At 37.9% G+C, this 22259-nt stretch overlaps 1 protein-coding gene across 1 annotated transcript; it reads left to right on the top strand.

Annotated features, from left to right (window-relative positions):
- The first annotated feature begins 43 nt into the window (after positions 1-43).
- Positions 44-22210, top strand: CRNKL1 (crooked neck pre-mRNA splicing factor 1). Its single transcript, XM_032219953.1, has 14 exons — positions 44-140; positions 1343-1495; positions 5933-6024; positions 6135-6293; positions 6833-6999; positions 7083-7261; positions 8206-8376; positions 9203-9394; positions 10429-10488; positions 12871-12951; positions 14584-14823; positions 17843-17944; positions 19063-19311; positions 20772-22210. Exons 1-14 carry the CDS (start codon positions 93-95, stop codon positions 20934-20936), a joined length of 2058 nt encoding a protein of 685 aa, XP_032075844.1. The 5' UTR covers positions 44-92; the 3' UTR covers positions 20937-22210.
- Positions 22211-22259: the final 49 nt, after the last annotated feature.

Here is a 22259-nt window from a genome sequence, read left to right as displayed (position 1 = left end):
GCAAGGTTTGCTGGGAGGTCAAAGTTCAAACTGAGGAGGAGGCGGAGGAGGAGGAGGAAAACGCGGCATAGATTAATACGACGGGAGGAAAGATGGCGTCCACGGCGGCTGGGAAGCAGCGAATTCCCAAAGTGGCAAAGGTGGGCAGGGGGAGGCAAAGTGCGAAGTTGTCAGGGAGCACACAGGCAGCCGTGGCCTATTTACTTGGAGTTGGATCTCAGTGAACTCAGTCTAAGTGTTTGTTTCCTAATAGGTAAAGGTAGACGTGGGCTAGAAGTCTTGCTCTTCGAAGTGGCGGGAGCTGAGATTTTCAGGATGTGTGGGAAATAGGCATGACCCACCCGATAGAAAGGAAGGCAGGGTAGATCAGATCGTTGTTATCAGTCACCGAAGCACTCCGGGATCTGTGTTTAAATAAAGGCGCTTTAGGTTCAAATTTGCTTTTGGATAAAAAGAAACTCTAAATCTGATTTTATTTTAAAGGAAACACCAGTAAAATCCTAGTAAAATATTTGTCTAAAGAGGAACTACAGTTATAGTAATGTCATCAGGGACAACTTGCACAATGTGAAAAAATAACGTACTTCATTATAATTTCTATCACCTTTGGTGTTACAAGAAATAAACTGTTTACTGCGCCTAGAAGAAAATATTGGAGGGGCAATTATTCACAGCTCTGGATTAATGTGAAATCCTTCCTTTCTTCCTTCCTTCCTTTTTTTCTTTTCTTTTCTTTTCTTTTCTTGACTTACGATCACAATTGAGCCCAAAAGTCTGTTACTCTGGAAGGTAGTTGTTAAGTGAGTTTTGCCCCACTTTATGACCTTTCTTGCTACAATTATTAAGTGAATCACTGCAGTTGTTACGTTAGTAACGCAGTTAACTCAATCTGGCTTCCCCCATTGACTTTGCTTACCAAAAGGTCACAAAAGTGATCACATGACCCCAGGATATTGCAATCATCATAATAAATACATGCCAATTGCCAAGCATCCAAATTTTGATCAATGTCCATGGGGTTGGTGCAACGGTTGTAAGTGTGAAAAAGTCATAAGCTACCTTTTTCGGTGTTGCTGCAATTTTCAGTAAATGAATGGTTGTAAGTCAAGGACTTACAATTGCAGTATGTGAAGTAATAAAGACTTAACACACCTGCTATAGTACGCATCTTCAAGCAGTTTCCAAAGCAGAAAATTCTGGCACTGTTTACCAATGCTATCAGATTTAGGCAGGGGAAGGGATCTGAGGTTGTACAGTTATGGGTTCAGTGCCACATTCAGGATGTCAATTCCAAAGATGGGTTTCTAAAATACATTGTGTTTTTAAAAACGTTCTCCATCAGGTGAAAAATAAAGCTCCAGCAGAAGTACAGATAACAGCAGAACAACTGTTAAGAGAAGCAAAGGAAAGAGAACTCGAGCTTCTTCCCCCACCTCCTCAACAGAAAATCACAGATGAAGAAGAGCTAAATGATTACAAGCTTCGGAAAAGAAAGGTAGCTACTTTATAATAAAATACTGAATTGCTTTAGAATAAAGATTTCACCACTCAAAAACTCAAAGAAAAGCAAGTGTACAAAAATAAATAAAGGTCATCGACTGATATGGTATTTTACAAATAGTAAAACAAACCTAGCCACATTAAGGGAAATAAGATAACTTTGTTTGGATAATAACTGTAAATGAAATGCATTTGGGATTCCTGGTAGATGAGGCATTAACCACCACAATCCAGGAATATATATAAAAAAACCCATGGTTTAAGTGTTCCAGAAATTCCTTCACCCAAACTCCTTTTCAGATAGAATTCCCAGTAGTTCCTTGGGACGAGGTTTTGGGAAGGCATTAAATCTGGCTCGACTTAGGGTTTTTTTGAATTTGGGGATAGCTGTTTGGCTTAGATGTGTAACTGCTTTGAAAAAAAAAATGAATGGCTGCCCAAGAATATTCTTTCCTGCTATTGCAGTCACATCTAATTGGGCTTTCAGATCCTTGACCAGTATTTTAACAGCTGCCTCTGCATGTTTATAACCCATTGTTAGTATTGCATGAAGTGAGAAACTATAGCAAATCTGGTTTGGTTACATCAGCATAATGGCATAAGACTATATTAGGAACACATTATGAGGCTTGAAATTTGTTCTTTAAAAATTTGACCTACAATCTCTCTAAAGGAGCTGTATAATCACAACAAAAGTTGTGCATACCCACTAGCTAAGAATACTTTTTCTGCAGTAGGTATTATTAAGTACAGAGAAAAATAATTATCTCTTGTATAAGTAAAGGATTGCAGACTTATCACAATTTCTATGCATTTTGGACAATGTAGCCAGAGTTTGATGGACAAATAAAATATCCCTAAATAAATTTTGACTTATTTGATTGGGTGCTTATTCAGTTGCCAAGAATACATTTGGCAGCACTTACCAAAGATATTAATAGTTCAGCTTTTGCATGGTTAATTCTGAGTGGTTCTGTATTATAGTATGATGCAAAATCATGTGAAGCTTGCTCTAGAGTCTAGTCCATTGGGTGTTTAAAATAACAGCCCAGTATCATCAACTAAAACAAAATATTTGTTATTTTTTCATCCTGCATCTCCTTAAAGTATATAGTAATTTTTTATGTAACTTTCTGTCCTATTTGAAACTATCTCACATGTTTTACTATGTTGTAAATTTTATAGGGACATTAGGTCAATTTATATTTTGCCCCAATAGATAAATTTCCTGAGTATCCAAATTAATGTTATGTGAATCTTCTTCAGGATATAGAACTGTTCCTTAGTGTGCATTAGCTAAATTTTGTGTTACCACAATGAAAGTAAGACAAGATTGATTAAATACAGTTGTGTGAAAAAGTCCTGCATGCTTTCAGTTTAAGCTGTATTTACATGTTTAATCAACTTTTCACTCATAGAAACCATGCAAAATTAGTACTTTGATGAAAATTTCTGTAGTCGGATTGAGATGCATAATTTTTATTCATATAACCAAAGTCTTTTTAAGGTTTTGAGTGAGTTTATGTGCTAAAACAAACACAACTTGAATTTTCGAGAATTTTAGGATCAAAAGTAGCTAATCAGCAGCGAGCTTTGGCTGACCAATCAAAATGCACAGAAGCTAAATCTATGAGCCGATCAATGTTGTCATACTCTCTGACCATAAATAAGCATGAAAAGCATCGAGAAATTTAATTTAGCTCTGGCTGTGGGCAAGGATGAAGGCCTTTGCTTTCACCAGTACTAAGCAGTGGCATCGCATCATTGTGCTTCCTGAAGAGGGTTACTCCTGTACAGAAATAGCCAAGAGAGTGAAATGCCATCGCACCACAGAGAACAGAGTGGTTGAAAAATACCAAATAACTGGTTCAGTTGATGACAGGCTCTGCTCTAGAAGACCAAGAAAGTCGACAAAACGGCAAGATTCGGCTCTGCAACGCATTTCAATAGCTGACAGGAAGCTCACCTCACCTCAGATTACAAGAATTTGGGGTGAAACGTAATGTAAAAGTGTGCACATGCACAGTGTGTCGCAGACTGCTTGCCAGAGGGCTCAAAGGCTGCAGGGCTCGAAGTAAACCTTTGCTCACAGACGCTCACCGCTCTCGGCGACGTGCATGGGCCAAGAAGTATGCCAAGTGGACCAACAAATAGTGGGCCAAGGTCATCTTCAATGACAAGAGCAATTTCTAGTTTACTGAGAATCAGTGCAATAAATATGTCAGAAGATTTCCAGCTGAAGAATTTAGGCCGTACTGCCTGAATCTATATTTGAAGCATCCATTGCACGTGGTGATCTGGGGCTGTATCGCTGCTTCTGGTATTGGTCGGATACAAATTGTGCAGGGAATCATGAATTCCAAGCATTATGTTGAAGTCCTGGAAAAGACCATGCTTCCTTCAGCTCAGCAACTTGTAGGGAAGGATTTTTACTTCCAGGATGACAATGCTCCTTGTCATCGAGCAAAGTCCGTCCAGCAGCGGATGAAGAAGCATGGTGTTTGACTCCTGGATTGGCCAGCTCAGAGACCGGATTTGAACCCAATTGAGAACTTGTGGGCCAAGATTGGTTACGAAATAAGCAAGAAGCATCTGAAGACCAAGCAGGAGCTGATTGAATCCATTATTGCAGCCTGGCACCACATTGTCACCAAAGATCACATGCAAAGGCTTATACAGTCTATGCCAAAGCAATGCCGCCTGGTGATAAGTATAATCTTTATTGTCATTGTACTTAAATACAACGAAATTGGTTAAGCAATAAGAGCTGGCTAATTTCATATTGGTAACCATGTTTGGTTACCTAAACGGTCCTTTTCAGGGCCACAAACAATAAAAATGTTAACAAAACACTAGCATCAGCCTTAGTAATTGCAATATGTATGCCATTGGGTATGCATCAGTTAATCTGTTTTCATAGTCATTGTAGTTCACAATCCCCATCCAAACAGCACCAAATTGCAAAAAGCTTATGCTTTTCACTTAAAAACCACCAGTATTTATTTAAATATAACAATATTTGCATAGCAGTTAGCATAAAATATTATAAAATCAATGGCCTATCCAAAAAATGTCATAAACTGTAAACCATAAAGCATGCAGGACTTTTTCACACAGCTGTACATATTCACCTTTGCTTTAAATATTACTTTAAATTTGAAATACTTCATTAGGGAATACATAGTTTTTATTTATACATATTAATGTTTTAAATTTATATTACCTGGATACAAGAGCATTAATATAATAATAGAGGTGAATATTATGTGATATTTGCTAGTATATTGTATCTATTTGGTTCAATGTTTTTTTGTACTTTTACGTTTCGCTGATCATAGGCCAAATAAATATTATTCTATTGCATTGAAGTTTCTGTCTTAAAGTTCAACTGCCACAAACTTAATGTTCAACTACCACAAGCTAGGCAGATAATAAAGTAGTTATTTTTAGGAAATGGAGCTCTAGGTATTTTGCACAGGAGATTTTATATATATGGAAAACTAAAATTGGCTCACTACTACTAAGAGAAAATTTTAAATGGAGTTGTGTCTCCCTGGTTTCTTGAGTATAAGAGGACTAGCTGAATACCCATGCTCCGCTATGAAACTTGATAAATTGACACGTTTTGAAAATTAATGAGTAGTTATATCAATCTCTCCTCTCCCCTTCTCTCCCTTAGGCTAGTCCCACAGAATACTCCCCTATCTTATCTCCTTCTCTCCTTCAGGCCCCTCTCCAAACTCCCAACCAGAAGGCCGGATGAGTCACACGCTGGCCACACCCATGTCCAAGTTTTCAGGTTGGGAGTAGAATGTCTAACTCCTTAACATCAGAGGGTGCTAATAATAATATATGAAATACTAATGCTTTGATGGTCATTGAAAAATCCTTTGTTACCGAGCACCTAGAAGCCAAGAGGAACATACGTGCCAAATTTCAAGATTGTAGGCTTTATGGTTCTGGAGATTTTGTGATTCCTGCGTGAGTGTTTTCACGTTTATATATATATAGATAAAAGGAAAGTGGTATTTTCTGAAAGCATTTATGAGACATATTGTCAGCAGTGAAATCTGAACAGCATGGTAGCCTAGAGGTAAAGACTCTTGCTTCCCACTCTGAGGGTTGAGAGTTCAGTCCTAGGCAATGGCAAATGCACAAAGAGAAACTACCTGTTGCAAACACTGTACGCTCCGCTCATTCAGTCACCCTGATTCTACCCCAAATAATGGGATTACAAAGTCATAAAAAAATTGTAAGCAGTGAAATTTGATTATATTGTTCTCTGGCTTCTGTATTATAGGCCAATTGTTTGAAATCTTCCTGATTAACAAATTTCACTGACCATAGTTTGTCAGAATTTTCTGATATAGATTTTTGTGGATCTACAGCAGTTATTTGATTTCTAGAAGTAAACTCTTTACTTTCTCCCAAGACTTTTGAAGATAACATCAGGAAAAACCGGACTGTTATCAGTAATTGGATCAAATACGCACAATGGGAAGAAAGCCTCAAAGAAGTACAAAGGTAATTCTTGACAACCATTTTTAAAATTCTGAATATGAATATCTAATAATGCTCACTTCCAAGGGAATTGAATTGGATATGCATTAATTTCAGTAATGTGTTGTTTTCAGGGCTCGTTCCATCTACGAGCGGGCTCTAGATGTAGACTACCGAAACGTAACTCTTTGGCTGAAATATGCTGAAATGGAAATGAAGAATCGTCAGGTTAATCATGCGCGAAATATCTGGGATCGTGCTATCACTATTTTACCAAGAGTTAATCAGTTCTGGTAAGCTAAACACTTTCATTAGATTTAAGTGTGTGTGTGAGAGAGAGGGGGGGGGGAGAGAGAGAATAAATGTTTTGCAGATTGCTGAAAAAAGATTGAAGCATTGATTATGACGCTATTGTTATTTGCTGGTTTTCCTCCAGAGACTCAAATTGATTTTCATAAGATTCACTCTAGTTTTACCTCTGTAACAAGATTGTGAAATAAAATGAATTGAAGAACAGTGATTGACCCATAATCAACAGTCACCTTCTGTGGCTGAAAGCAGATTTGAGTGGTCCTAGTTCGACTTTATAACTGTAAGACCTCTTGTAATACACTTGATGACCAATTTTCATGTGGCAATTCCAGTTTTGGAATCCATTACTATAGGCTTAGTACACTAAGGACCAAATATGCAAACACTCCAGATCCAAACTGAATATGAGGTTGCTTTTTTAAAAAGTTTACTTATTTCTGAAGAATTGTTTTTACTATCTGCAAATAGGTCTGTGATTTATGACTCTAAATGACACAATCTTCCTTTTTTATTTTAAAAGGTACAAGTATACTTACATGGAAGAGATGCTGGGGAACGTTGCTGGGGCCCGCCAAGTGTTTGAGCGTTGGATGGAATGGCAGCCAGAGGAACAGTCATGGCATTCCTACATTAACTTTGAGCTAAGATATAAGGAAGTGGATAGAGCACGTTCAATTTATGAGAGATATATCCTTTTAAGTTAAGGTTTGGTCTTATACTAAACATTTCAATGCAATACATCTGATTTCAAGTTCCTTAATGTCTTTTACTTGTCATGGTCCATCCCGATGTTAAGAATTGGATCAAATATGCTCGTTTTGAAGAAAAACACAGTTATTTTGCACATGCAAGAAAAGTATTTGAAAGAGCTGTGGAATTCTTTGGAGAAGAACATATGAATGAACATTTGTATGTTGCATTTGCCAAATTTGAAGAGAACCAGAAAGAGGTAACGTTTTGTTTATTAGCTTGCATTTTATAAGCAGCATTATGGCTGAAACTATTTTTGTTTAATTTTCCCTTTATATTTGTATATAATTTTAAAATGCCCCGTACTTGAATCTCTCTGCGTGGTTTACAATAAAACACATTATAAACATAATATACAAGCTTATATTCTTATAGCAAAACATTCTGTTCTGCTATATCTTGGGTGTAAGCTATCTTTATGAATTGTCCCTTTTCCTTCTCACATGATCTCAACAGAGATCTATTCTCTCTGCTATACATGTGGATTCTCTTAGGGAAATTACTTCTGAGTGACTGAGTATGTACTTCTGGAATATCAGGAGCCAAGTAAGCAGGAGAAAGTGAAATCAGTCTTCTCTAGGGGGACAAGAGGGTGATGGAAGAGACCAGTTAGAAGTGATAAGAGGCTTGTCAGCCACCTAATGCTGATCTTTATTCTGATGTCTTAATGAGGAGTTTTATTTCATTTAGTCTCTAAAGTGTTTAACACTGCAGTTGATTTTTTTTAAAGCTAACTGAATTAAGCCTATTTAATTAAATATTAACCCAAATTCTCTTGACTTAAACTAAGATACCCAGTTTTGACTATAATATCAAACTTCTCAATATTTTTATATTTCTATCATAGATGTGATCTATAATACAAATTATGTATCATGTAAACAATGATATAAACAACATTGGCCCATCCCCCCAAAGTTATGTTTTTGTCTGGTTTCATTTTTTTTTAATATAAAACTTTATTCTGATGTATACTAATATAAAACTATCCTGGCCTATTATTCATTTGTATAATACTCTTCAAGATTTCAAAAACATTTTTGTTTTAACTGAAAATTGAGAGTTACTGAATGTACTAATAAAGATCAGGTTAATCCTCTATTTTAAAGTGCTCTTTTTTCCTCCGTTTTTTCTTTCTTCTAGTTTGAACGGGTGCGAGTAATATACAAATATGCCCTGGACAGAATTCTAAAACATGAAGCACAGGAACTCTTCAAAAATTATACAATTTTTGAGAAGAAATTTGGGGACCGAAGGGGAATTGAGGATATTATTGTTAGCAAGAGGAGATTCCAATATGAAGAAGAAGTAAAAGTGAGTGCCTGAATTCTAGGGGAAGTGTACACTTTAATGGTAGTTCCCTTGATTGCTTTTGCCCTATAAATATGGAGAGTAAGTATGGCATAATTGTAATAGTGTTTTAAACTACAGCCAGAATACCTGGATTCAAATTGCAACTCGTCACAGAAACTCACCTACTGACTCTAGACCAGGGGAAGTCAACCTTGTTATACCTACCACCCATTTTTGTATCTCTTTTAGTAGTAAAATTTTCTAACCGCCCACCGGTTCCACAATAATGGTGATTTATAAAGTAGGGAAGTAACTTTACTTTATAAAATTTATAAAGCAGAGTTACAGCAAACCCCTAATGCCCCCCATGAAAGCTAGAACGCCCACTAGTGGGCGGTAGGGACCAGGTTGACTATCACTGCTCTAGACAAATAATTATCTCTCAGCCTGAAGTTCTTCATAGAGGTACTGTTCTGTGGATAAAATGGAAGAAAGTACTACTCTGTACACCACTCAACATAAACTGCAGAATGAAAAAAGGATTCATCAAATAAGTCGTACATTTCTCATGGCTTTCATTATTATCGGTGTACTTATTCTTTTTTTTTTACCTGTCATAAAAACCACAATTGTTGCACTGCTACTGTCTTTGTTTCTTATGTTAAATCCTTATTTCTGAAATTGGATATAGCAATGCTACTTGCCGCCATTTCTCGTGCAAGGTGACTCGGTTAGCTGAATGGATGAATTAACAGAAAACCAATCAGTAAACCATGCTTTGACAATTACATTGATAATTTTGTACCATGCTTGTACTTCTAAAGGTATTCCCCATTTCTCTTGAAAGGCTAATCCACATAATTATGATGCTTGGTTTGATTATCTGCGTCTGGTAGAAAGCGATGCGGATTCTGATACGATACGTGAAGTTTATGAAAGAGCCATTGCCAATGTTCCTCCAATTCAAGAAAAGCGACACTGGAAGAGATACATCTATTTGTGGATCAATTATGCACTCTATGAAGAGCTAGAGGCAAAGGTAAAAGAAAATGACTCATGAATCTTGCATCTTCTTTGATTAAATGAGGCTTGATCTAGGAAATTTGGTACTGTACACTCTATTAGCATGTGTATACTCTTACACTATCTGATGAATCATTCATATAGCTGACTAAATTCCTAAGAAAATCATAGAATACAAGAAGGCAGACTATGTTATATAGTTTATTGACATACATTTTAAAAACAGCTTCTGCAACTGTCACAGTCAAAACAGTATAAATTGTGCATTACTTCAATCATTGCTTAAAACAAGAATGATGAGACAAAAGGATTGTGGTCCTTTTTATAACTCTCCCCTCCAACACTTAAGCATCGTGAAAATTGATTTTCACATTGATTTCTAATTGCTTTCTTTATGGTATATAATTATTTTGATAGGTTGGAAAATGCCTTGCATGCGTACTTTTGTCCAATCATATTCTGTGTTGGCATGCATTAAAAGGTAGTAATAAACCTGTGTGAGGCAATGTTTCTATATGCAGTGTGCCATTGCTGAAAAAAATCACTACGAGTATTACATAGCAAGTGGGGATCTATGAAAGCATTATTGATGCATCGTTGATTGAATTATGTGTTATCAAATCAATGTTGACACTCCAGCCATATAGTTAGATTTTTTTCTCATAACTTATATAATTGATCATACCACATTATATGTGATATGTTTTTATTATATTTATAGCTGCCTATCTCACAGAGATTGATTCTTATATATACAAGTTCTAAACACTATAAGGCTCTTGACGCCTACTCAGAAATTAGCAGTAATTTTTAAAAATTATTGATGTGATGTGTTCTGAAATTACAGTCCTTGACAGGTGAACAACTTTATTTTGCTCTAAACAGACAATAATGTTAAGAGGTCAAGTTGGGAATGAAGATTTTCAAGTAGTAAGAAATATTTTAAATGATAAAATGTAGCTAAATGTCACTTTTTCCTAAAATATTTTGAACTGAACTTGCCTGGAAACCTTGTTCCAACTGTATCACATAAATTGACTTGTGTTTTAGGATCCAGAGAGGACAAGACAGGTGTATCAAGCATGTATTGAACTCATTCCCCACAAAAAGGTATTTATCTTTGTTGTGTGTATTGTGTTTTCATTAACTTCATCCACACACGGTTCCAATTCCAGTCTGATCATATTATATTTAATGTAATTTTTATACTACCAGCAACCTCCTACTTAAGAATTGTCTACACATAAGATGGATAACACTCTGTTTTTATGTATTTAGAGAGTAAATATGTGTATAACTACATAGGGGTAGATTTCAGGGGGATGGAGCAAATATTAAAATAGGATCATCTGGTCCAGTGGTTCCCAACCTTTTGTTCACCATAGACTCCCTTTAAAGGCTTTTTGTGGCCATAGACCATCAAGACTTAACTCAAGATTTAAATCATAAGATCTTCAAGCCTTCACAGACCCCGTGATGACATTGCGACACCCCCCCCGGGGGGGGGGTCTGCAGACCACATTTGGGAACCACTGATGTAGTTCATCTGCCTGTCAGTGCCCACCTTAAGTCTTCTTAATTAGGAAGATTTTCACCTAAAGCACAGACACTGTGTTGCAAAACCTACAATTTAAGAGTCCAAAACAAGAATAGACAATGTTTTGAAATATTTTTTAAAAATTTATCAGTCCTACACTGTCAGAACATATGAAGGGCATTATATTCCTTATTCAGATCTCTCTATAACTCTGGATGAATCATTTCCTTGAAGTTTTGGTGTAGGCCCTGCATGGAATTAAACTCCTACTCTAAATTGAAGATACTTTGTAAGTATTGATACAATGTAAATACAGTGCTTTGCACAATCATGTGCACTGTATGAATATGATAAATCCAAGAGCATGGAATGCAAGCAATTGTACATCAAACAGTGCAGGGCATGTTACAAATAAACATTGCAGTTCCTCAAACCATTTAGGGATTAACTAGGTTTGATTTTTTTTAAAAAACTACTTGCCAACTGTTTTGGAACTCAGTTTTCTAGAAAATAGCCACATAGACACATTTTTTATTAAATTGGGCATGTTTATTATAAATAACACCTGTGGTAAGGAGAACTATATATGTAAGGGAGCTGGTTTATGCTTTGTAATACAACAGATATAAGATGAAAAATAATTTAAGAAGAGATTTGAGAAATTCATGTAATGGATATTCTAGTTAGTGGATATTCTAGTTCAATAGAAGCAATTTGTATTATTTTGAAAAGCAGGAGTTAAATGTATCTTCAACTCCTGTCCATAATCAAGTAGATATTGTTAAGAGAATAGGGAAAGGAAAAATCTGGTTTGTTTCAGTCTATACAGTACAGTTAGTCCTCAAATTATGACTGGTCACTTAGTGACTGTTTGAAGTTACCACAGACCAAAAGAGAGGATTTACAATCCAGATTCAAAGTTCTAAATAAAGTTCCCTCATAATTACATTATTGCACGCTATCCTAAAATAGGTCATTTTATTGACAAATTGTAGTGATGACATTTTAGAGAGGTGGTATGCCATATGCTCCCCCCCCAAAAAAAGTTGCCCATCACTGCTACAGCAAATCATAGTTGTATGGATGTGATGGTGTGTGAGTGTACATTTAATTTATTCAGAGTTTTAAGACACATTGCTTCTTCCAAAATAACAAAATTTCTGAATCAAGGTTTGAGGAGGGGGGTAGGAAACTCCTGAAAAATTAAGGAGAGTCCCTTCTGAAATGTTTCCCATCTTATTCCTGCTTCTGTGGACTGAAGCTTCTTATATCCCAGTTGCCCAGTCTCCCTCCTGTCTTCCAAGTTATTTCCATATACTATTACAATATAAATAAATCATTCCTTTATTATGCATCCCTTTCTTCAGACTCCGTATCAGATGATACATTCTGTGAAACTAGAAAATGAATCAGCTAGTCATTTATCACTTGCAGTTTAGATTATAACTGAGTGGTCACAATTAAAATACATGAGAACGAAAATAAAACTAATAGAAATTAATTATAATTTGTCTTCCTGTTTTCAGTGACATATTGTCCAATTTTGTGTTTTCAGAAATCATGTCTTGTCAGTCAGCCTTATGGGCTGATGAAATAACAAACCTGCTAAAGATACTCTGTATGCATATTTTGTTCTAATGGGTTCAATAAAATTGCTTTATTGAGGAAATCAGGCAACTATGAGTTCTAGCCCTCTTTAAGTATGAAATCCAGCTGTGTGACTTTGGGCCAGTCACTATTCAGCCCAACTCACCTCATAGTGTTATTATTGTGGGGAAAATAGGAGGAGGAAGGAGCATTATCTATGCTAGCCACCTGGAGTTATTAATAAAAATACTGAAGGTGGGATAAAAATGAAGAAATTTAAAAATACCAAAAATTTGTGATCTTAATCATTTTTGTATGTATGAAAGCACTGTAATTTAGCCACATTTTTATACTATTTCTCCACTCAGTTTACATTTGCCAAAATATGGTTGCTCTGCGCCCAGTTTGAAATCAGGCAGAAGAATCTCAATCTTGCCAGGCGAGCATTGGTAAGTAAAATGAAGTGACTTTCTTGTTCTAGAAATATATTGATGAAATTGGTTGATCTCGCTTGAAAGCAATGGAACAATAGAACCAGTGGAACAGTTTGCCTCCAGACATCGTGGGCATTCCAATACTGGATGTTTTTAAGAAGAGTCTGGACAATCATTTATCTAAAATGGTATAGGTTCTCCTGCTTGAGCAGGACACTGGACTAGAAGACCTCCAAGGTCCCTTCCAGCTCATTCTATTCTATTCAATACTTTAAATTCTTATTGGCTTATATATATGTCCAGAAATTTTAAAAAATCTGATGAAAAGTACTGATATTTTTTATGTTGTATCAGACCAAGGCTATAGACTTAATTACTTCTATAAGTAATTAATGTTTATTAAGGTCCCTGTTGTGGCCCAGCAGGTGCCATTGGAGCTGCCACCAGACTCCGACAGCGAGGGGCCCTCTGAGTCGGCTCTGGAGGATATGGAGGACCCTGGACAGGGTTCCGACTCCGAGCAGGGTGCAGAGAGGCTGGCTGGCCACCAGGAGGCAACTGAGCCTTGGACCAGTGGGGAGGAGACAAGGGAGAGTGATCCGGAGGCCAGTAGTGTTCCTGGATGCACGCCATCAAAGAGCTACTAGGCCTCAGGAACAATTACGCAATTACAGGAGGTGATTGTATTCAGCTGGTGGTCATTAGGCTCCTCTCCAGACTATAAAAAGCTACTTGTGCAGATGACCCTCTTTGTAGAAGTCAACGCAGGATTGAATGTCGGAGGACATTACTGTGAGCAGGCTGGATTGCTGCCAAGCCTTATCTGGGTTTATTGCTACCTGAGTTTGTCTGAGTTGCTGCCAAGGTCCTTATCTGTTTGTTCTGTTTGGCTTTCAGCCACCAAGGTCTTGGTGTCTTGCTATTAAAGTACATTCCAGTTAAGCTTGTCTCGGCATTCGTTACTGGACGGAGGAGGGGGTCAGAACAGGTCCCTATCCTAAATAGTTGGTAAACAGCTGAATTTATATTTGTTGCTATAGGGTGAACTTCTGCATTTCCTATTGAAACAGATGTTCTACCACTTTTCGCCATTTACATTTTGTCCCACAGGGAAAATCTCATCTGGCAAGTTGATGGTAATTTCTAAAATTATATAGAAGGATCAGTCCCTCCTAACAAATTGATTTTCCCTATAAAAAATGCCCCATGCTTACCTTGATTTGCAAAGTTGTGGTAGGAAGAAAAAAAACTACTCAAGAGACATTTTTTTATATACAGATGGTACCATTAAACAAGTCTTCTTGTTTCTAGTCAATACTGTACTGTCTTTGTTTTTTCTACTATTGTTAAAATTTATTGACTTCCGAACTCTAATGGCTTCTTTTACAGCTAGCATTTTTTAAAATGTTGAAATATGCCCGCCAAATGTTGAAATAAAGCTACTGTGCTTATAATAGTTTTTGGTCTTTGTAGACCATTTTAATATACAATAAAAAGACAATAAGATGTAATAATTCAAAAAGTAGGCTTTTAAAGCTCAGATACTGCATTTTTGGAACAAGTCTGAAAAAAAATGTATTTCGGTTTATATGCTTGTATAACTGCACTTTCTTGAGAAGCTTTGAAGAACTTCTTCCTTCTTTGTAGGGGACATCTATAGGTAAATGTCCAAAGAACAAGCTATTTAAAGGCTACATTGAACTGGAGCTACAACTGCGAGAGTTTGACCGCTGTCGGAAACTGTATGAGAAGTTTTTAGAGTTTACACCTGAAAACTGCACATCATGGATCAAATTTTCTGAATTAGAAACTATTCTTGGTGACATTGACCGGGCCAGAGCTATATATGAACTAGCTATTGGCCAACCTCGATTGGATATGCCAGAGGTAAGAGAGGTTCTGGGGAATGCTATTCTCAATAACGTATTTTTGTCAGATACAGAGGGAATACATAGGAGACATACATTATTTTTTAATTAAGTCTGTGCTTCTGTCAAGGAAGTTTGTGCAGGGACATGCTACAAATTTGTTAACAAAAAGACTCTCTATGGCGAGGGTGGGACGGGAGTAGTAGTATTGGTAGTGCTGAAATCAGTGTTCTAGTTGCCTTGATGAACTAGATTGGCTAGAAGTGGACTGCTTGCTCAGGTTGATCTGGCTGCCCGGCTTGGAGGAAGCCGCAGGTAAATGGGCTGGAGTGCACCCGATGGATGTGGGAAAGCAGTGGCAGATTTTCCACTGCATCTGCTATCCAGAACTAAGTGTAGCTATTACATTTGGAAGCACAGACTGGCATTATAGTCAACTAAATTCCTATTGTTTCATGACAGGCCCATCTTGCCCCTTTATGGAATTCAGGAAGCAGGTATAATTGGTCAGACATACCAGGCACCATGCCACTTTGAAGGGGGCTGAGGAGGAACAAAAAGAACTGCTCGGCAATCTGATTTTTTAAACAAGCTCAATAAACCCACTTTCATCCATTAATACTGGGCTCACATCAGTGGTGGGTTTCAAAAAAAAATTAGAACCTCTTCTTGTAGGTGTGGCCTGCTTTGTGGGAGTGGCTTGCCGGCCATGTGACCGCGTGGGAGTTGCCAACTTGTAAAATGTGGTGAAACTCACTTAACAACACTCTTGCTTAGCAACCAAAATGTTGGCTCAGCAACTCTGGCATTTGAAGCACGCAAGTCTTAAAGCTGTCGAGTTACAAGACCCTTGCACCCCTATTCCTTTAGAAAAAAACCCCCAGGGGTGTTCAAACTTGACAGCTTTAAGACTTGTGGACTTCAACTCCCAGAATTCCTCTTCTCGCTCTTCCTCTTGATGATGTGCGGACAGGCGGGGGGAGGGAGCTGGAACCGATTCTAAACGGCACTATAGATTTGTGGAACCTCTTCTAAAGAAGAGGTTAGAACTGGCAGGAACCCACCCCTGGCTCACGTAAACTCTCTCTGGCATTTTCCTTGGCTCATAGCAATCAAAAATAATACATTTAAAATCACATAAAATTAAATTTATCTAACAAATAAAAGCTTGGGCAAAGAGGGTATTTTGTTATTTTTCTAAATACTGGGTAAGTAGGGACCAAACATACTTCTGTAGGGAATGCATTCAGAGTGCATTAACTGCAATAAGGAACAATAGCCATTGTTGTACAGACTTCTCCTTGTCCTTACATTCATCTACATCAGTGTTTCTCAACCTTGTCAACTTGAAGATGTCTGGACTTCAACTCCCAGAATTCCCCAGCCAGCGAATGCTGGCTGGGGGATTCTGGGAGTTGAAGTCCAGACATCTTCAAGTTGACAAGGTTGAGAAACACTGATCTACATATAGTGACAGCCAGGTGTGAAGAGACACTCCAAATGTCATACCCATTCTCTTTAGAGGAGTGCAACCCCTTCCAAACAAGCCCACCTTTGTCTTTAACCGCAATACTTCTATCATGTCTGGATTTAGCTCACTTTCTCTGCGTCAGTCCATTGTTGAGTTCATGAAACTTTCAAAGGGTCTAGCTACCTTGGAATTAGATGGTAAGGGCAATAGAGGGTGCCATCTGCATAATGATGGCACCTCACTCCAAATCACCTGCCCCATCAGTCGCATTTTAAATAGTATAAAGACAAGATAACATAGGGTTGTATGAACTGTAATTTCGCAGTACTGCCTTCTGGTTATGTTGTCCCAAAAAGAACTAGAACCACTGAAAAATAGTAATAACCTCAACACAGACCTGTCAGATGGCCTAGAAGACCACTCAAAACCATTGGACAATTCAAGAGATTGTCCCTCATATATTTTCCATTCTAAGTCTCCCACCTAGGTCTCAAAACCATATTCTAGATGAAATAGCCAATTAGAATTGACCCTGATAATTTCCATTAGGAGTTCAAGTCTGTAGGATTGTTAATGAGCTATATGAAAGAGTTGATCTCAAAACAAGGAAACAAAGATGCAGGTTTATCTTTAGTTATGCAAATTGACTAGGTTAGCGATGGCGAACCTTTTTTGGCTCGCGTGCCTTAAATGCGGGGAGTGCAGAGGGGGGTCATGTGCGGGCGTGCTGCACCCATAATGCAATGCACGACACACACCCCGTGTGCATACGCGTGCTACAGGCACGGCCCCACATTTTTGCATGCTTTTTTCGCCCTCCCCAGGCTCCAGAGGCTTTACAGGAGCCTGGGGAGGGCGAAAACAGCCTCTCCCCCCCCCCCCCGGAAGCCCTCCAGAGGCTTCAGGGACTTTCAGGAGGCTTCCCTGAAGCCTCTGAAGCAGTCAAAACGACTCTCCGAGCAAACCGAAAGTCACTTCCAGTTTACTCGGAGGGTTGTTTTAAGCGCTCCGAAGGCTTCAGGGACCTTCAGGAGGCTTCCCTGAAGCCTCCGAAGCAGTCAAAACGACCTTCTGAGCAAACCGGAAGTCCGTTCCCGAACTTCCAGTTTTCCTGTAGGACCGGCTTTTTGCGTTCCTGAGACTTCAGGGAAGCTCATGAAGCTTCCGGATGGCCGGGGGGGGGGGCTCTTTTCACTCTCCCCAGGCTCCTATAAAGCCTCTGGAGCTTGGGGAAGGTGAAAAATAGCTTTAAAAAAGGGTGAACTCAGCTGGCCAGCAAATGGCTCCATGTGCCACCTGTGGTACGCGTGCCATAGGTTCGCCATCACTGGACTAGGTGATTTTGAACCAGCCACATCTCTTACTGCAACATAGAGTTGATGATATAGGGATAAAAATGAAGAGATAATCAAGATAACCCCCTTTTAAAAAGTACATAAAATAAAATAGTTGCTCACATTTTTTTCCTCCATGCATATCTATTATTTTAGGCACTTTTTATATGGATTGTTTTTTGTAAATTTGTTTTTATATGCTAAGTTGGAAGAACAGAGTTTTCTTCTCCTAGGTACTTTGGAAATCTTACATAGACTTTGAAATTGAACAAGAAGAATATGAGAATACAAGAAATTTGTACAGGAGGTTGCTTCAGCGAACACAGCATGTTAAGGTAAGGATTAACTCAGTCGATGCTGAATTCCATTCTGGCTGCAGTAGCATGAATTGTGTGTGCACTTTTGAAATTGCAATAAATAAGATGGCAGCTGGATTTTAATTTAGGCAATTTTAAATGAGTTTTTCTTAAATTCATTTTTTAAAATTTTATTTTATGACTAGTTTTACAAAAATAGAAAAACCTATTAGAAGAAAATAAAGGAAAAGAAAAGTTGCATCTAAACTTATGTATATCGTAATTTAAGTATGCTTTACTTATTACTCTATTTATTTAAATAGTGCTGCTCTTAAAGCTGCAAAAGGTTTTCAAATTTGGAACAGCTGATAAGGCTAGTATGACATATAAGGTCAAAGGCCCTTATCTGCCTTTTAAAAAGCTTACTGTAATGGCCTTCTGCGCTTCTATTGTACTTCAGGGAAATGGTTTCACCTTTAGGGTAGCATAAAAGAGTTGATTCACTTGGATATGTTATCATGTTATCCAACCCTATTCTGAGAATAAAAATGAAGTATTTTTTAAATGTTAAAACCTAATTGAAATAGAATTCCCATTTTTATGTTAAATGTTGATAGAAGTATTATTTAATTAGAAAAAAACATGAGTGGAAAATTCAGTTCTGTTCATTTTTAACATAAGGACTTTCTTAGTAGAGACATGCTTTGCGCTCATCCCTTACTGTTTATCTTTATCCATGAAGGAATCTCAGGCTGCTGGACAACATTGACTTGACTGATAGCTGCATGGCACAAGCTTGCTGTTCTCTATACCTGCTTTATCTTATTTGAAAATAGGAGAAGATCAACATTTGACTTCCATTTTCTTTTCCTTATTCCCTTTTAAACATAATTCAGTTTTGGTAATACATTTTCTTTGGAGAAAAAAAAATTACGATAAGTAATTTTATACAGGCCTTACAAGTTCTAATCTAAAATAGTTTGAAGTTCTTTCTAAAAGCTTTATTTCAAACATACAGCTCTATAATAAATGACACACAGTTTAAATATCATTAATCGAGAGGAATCCTAGACAGAGAAAGACTATAATTAAGTATATGACAACTTACTGTACATACATAATTAGCTTTTTATCATAATATGCGCTTTTTATTTTAGGTATGGATCAGTTTTGCTCAGTTTGAACTCTCAGCAGATAAAAAGAACAATTTACCACGATGCCGGCAAATATATGAAGAGGCAAATAAAACAATGAGAAATTGTGAGGAGAAAGAAGAAAGGCTTATGCTCTTAGAATCTTGGAAAAGTTTTGAAGAGGAGTTTGGAACAGAATCCAGCAGAGAACGAGTAGAAAAACTCATGCCTGAAAAAGTCAAGAAGCGGAGAAAACTTCAGGCTGAAGATGGGGTAAGACTTCTACCTGGAAATCTGGCTTGCCGCAAGTACTTTATATAACAGTGATGGTTAACGTTTTTGTTGTTGGGTGCCAAAAATGCGAGCACATACGCGCACCGGCACCCATAATGCAAAGCGCGCCTGCACATGCACGCACCCACACACCGTGGCACGACAAAACCGCGCTCCACTAAAGCGCGCCCGATTAAACCGCGTCGCTGACGTCATCAGCAGGGCGACAACAGCGACCGCGGGAAAAAAGGGCACTTTAAATAGCGCTTTGAAAGCAAGCCGATTCAAGTTAAGGTAAGGGTTAGGTTTAGGGTTAGGGTTAGGTTTAGAGTTAGGTTAAGGGTTAGGGTTAGGTTAAGGGTTAGGATTAGGTTTAGCGTTAGGTTAAGGGTTAGGATTAGGTTTAGCGTTAGGTTAAGGGTTAGGTTTAGGGTTAGGTTTAGGTTAAGGGTTAGGTTTAGGGTTAGGATTAGATTTAGGGGGGTTAGGTTTAGGGGTTAATTTTAGCTTTAGCGTTTACAGCGTGCTTCTTTTGTCGCGCTGTGATGATGTCAGCTACGCGGTTTCGTCGAGCGCGCTTTAGTTGAACGCGGTTTTGTGGTGGAACCCACACACACACGTGTGCCGCACTGCTCGCCTCCAAGCTGAGCTTGGTATTTCCTCCAGGTGCCAGGGCAGGCCGTTTTCGCCCTCCCCAGGCTCCAGGAAAGTTTCCGGAGCATGGGGAGGGCGAAAAACGTGCCTACCGGAAATTCAGAAATGATCTGTTTCCGGCTTCTGGGAGGCAGGGGAAGGCCGTTTTTGCCCTCCCCAGGCTCTATGAAATCTCTGGGGCCTGGGAAGGGCAAAAAATGGGCCCAATGGGCCTGGAAACAATCCTCCCCTGGCCCTCCAGAAGGCCAAAAATCAGGTGGTCAGTGTGTGCTGGAGCTGACAGATTGTGTGCCGGCAGATATGGCTCCGTGTGCCACCTGTGGCACACATCCCATAGGTTCACCATCACGGTAATACAGTATAGCAGTGTTTGCAGGTAGACCTTATTGCAGGTTTTTCCCTCTTCCTTCTGCTTATTCTTTTTGACTGACATTAATTAATTAGAGTGAATTCAAAGAATCTACCGAATCTAATGTTGTACTCTGTGATGTATGTGTGTAAAGGATGCAGCAGTTTATTAATATTTCATAGCAAAGCTTAGTGTTCAGGAAATATTATTCAGGAAAAATCATCCCATCTATTAGTATCTATTCAGATAAAGGTTTCTAAACATCCAGTAGAGAGACAAGGTATTTCCTTAGTTCTCTCGGATTTTTAAAACAAGCAACAGCCTAAATTGGTTTTTAATGCACTTTGTAAAAAATAGTAGGATAGGAAAACAGCAAATGCTGTGTGGTAATGTCATATAGCTTAAAACACTTCTTGTAATAATGGAGGTTTGATTATGTCCACACTTTTCTTTCTAGTCTGATGCCGGCTGGGAAGAATATTATGATTATATCTTCCCAGAAGATGCTGCCAATCAACCCAACCTCAAACTGCTTGCAATGGCTAAACTCTGGAAGAAGCAGCAACAGGATGAAAATCCAGAGAGAGATCCAGACAAGGATATTGATGAAAGCAGTCCCTAACAAAATCTTTGATTTCTTCTCCTTTATATTGTACAGATTTTGCTAATAAACTATTTTACAAAAAATTGCTAATGCTTGAGGTGAAAGAGGCATGTTTTTAACATAAGCATTTAAAGATTAATGTTTATAGCTGTGATTTAATCATTGTAGAGCAGAAAAATAAGCAAAAAGGAGTAACTGCCCTTTGAAGAAAGATAAGACAGATCTCATGAACTTTAGCTTAGAAGAAAGACAAATAAAATGACATGTGCATAAAATTGATAGAGTAAACAAGGATTTTTTTCCTATTCTCATATTACTAGAATCCAGGACAATTCACTGATATTGAATAGCTGCAGCTTTGGGGCCAATCACAAATATCTCAGCAGGCAATTTTACAATATTTTATTCTGTGTCAAAATTCAAACATTAAGACTAAGGGACATAATCAGGTAATTTTAATTGCAGCACAGAGCAAATCAAATAAGAACTATCACCCCTATTAACTTCAAAGGATGAGGGAAGAAGATATTCAAAATCTATCAGAGATTTTAGAAACTGGATAAGGGTGGTTTATAAAGATTAGCACATCTGGGGTCAACTTATCACAGAAGCAAGTACAAAAGACAGCTTTGGTTCAAAAAATTCATGATCTTCAGCCAAGCACTTCCTAGTGCTACAGTACTTTCTTGGAAATGTATTGTTTACCTACTTCAAATAATAATCTATTTCTGAGTAGACTAGTTTTTTCTAAGGTGTTCTGACAGCTATCTGGTACTTTAGCCTCTCCACTTTCATATTTAGCTTGGAGGCAGCAGTGCTCCTGTGGATCTGCTGACTATGCTTCCCTTTCAGAGTTAAGAAGAAAAGGATTCAGACAAGAACTTTGGGCTATGTCCTGGCCCCTTAAAATTAGTAAAGTTCTTGTTTCTGTTCCTCTATTGCTTCCTTGCAAAAGAAGCTTCTGGGGAAGCCATTATGTCATTCTTTGCTCCCTGTTCCAACTCCAGTATGTTCTTGATGCACATCTTCCCTCTCATGGGCATTCAAGAGGCAGTAAATATAAATGTAGCTCATAATATTGTGATACAAATTCTGCTCCCGCGTACTTGTTTTCTTGGGCAAGTACAAAAGTGTGAAGCTTGTGTCATGATGTTTATTTAGGCTGGCTGTTGAGTGGTATGTTATTTATTTGACTTGTTGGGGACAGATGGCAATTTCCATTTTATTGTCTTAAGAATAATTATGCGGCCAAAAAGCATTCCTGTAAATAAAAATGATGTTAAATATCGGCACTTTGTAGCATGCCTACTTTCCTTTTTCTAATTAAAAGGATTTGGAAAA

Source organism: Thamnophis elegans, chromosome 6 (assembly GCF_009769535.1).
Source record: "Thamnophis elegans isolate rThaEle1 chromosome 6, rThaEle1.pri, whole genome shotgun sequence".
Classification (NCBI taxonomy): Eukaryota; Metazoa; Chordata; class Lepidosauria; order Squamata; family Colubridae; genus Thamnophis; species Thamnophis elegans.
Note: the sequence above shows the minus strand (reverse complement) of the source record. Positions and strands in the feature narration are given on the sequence as shown.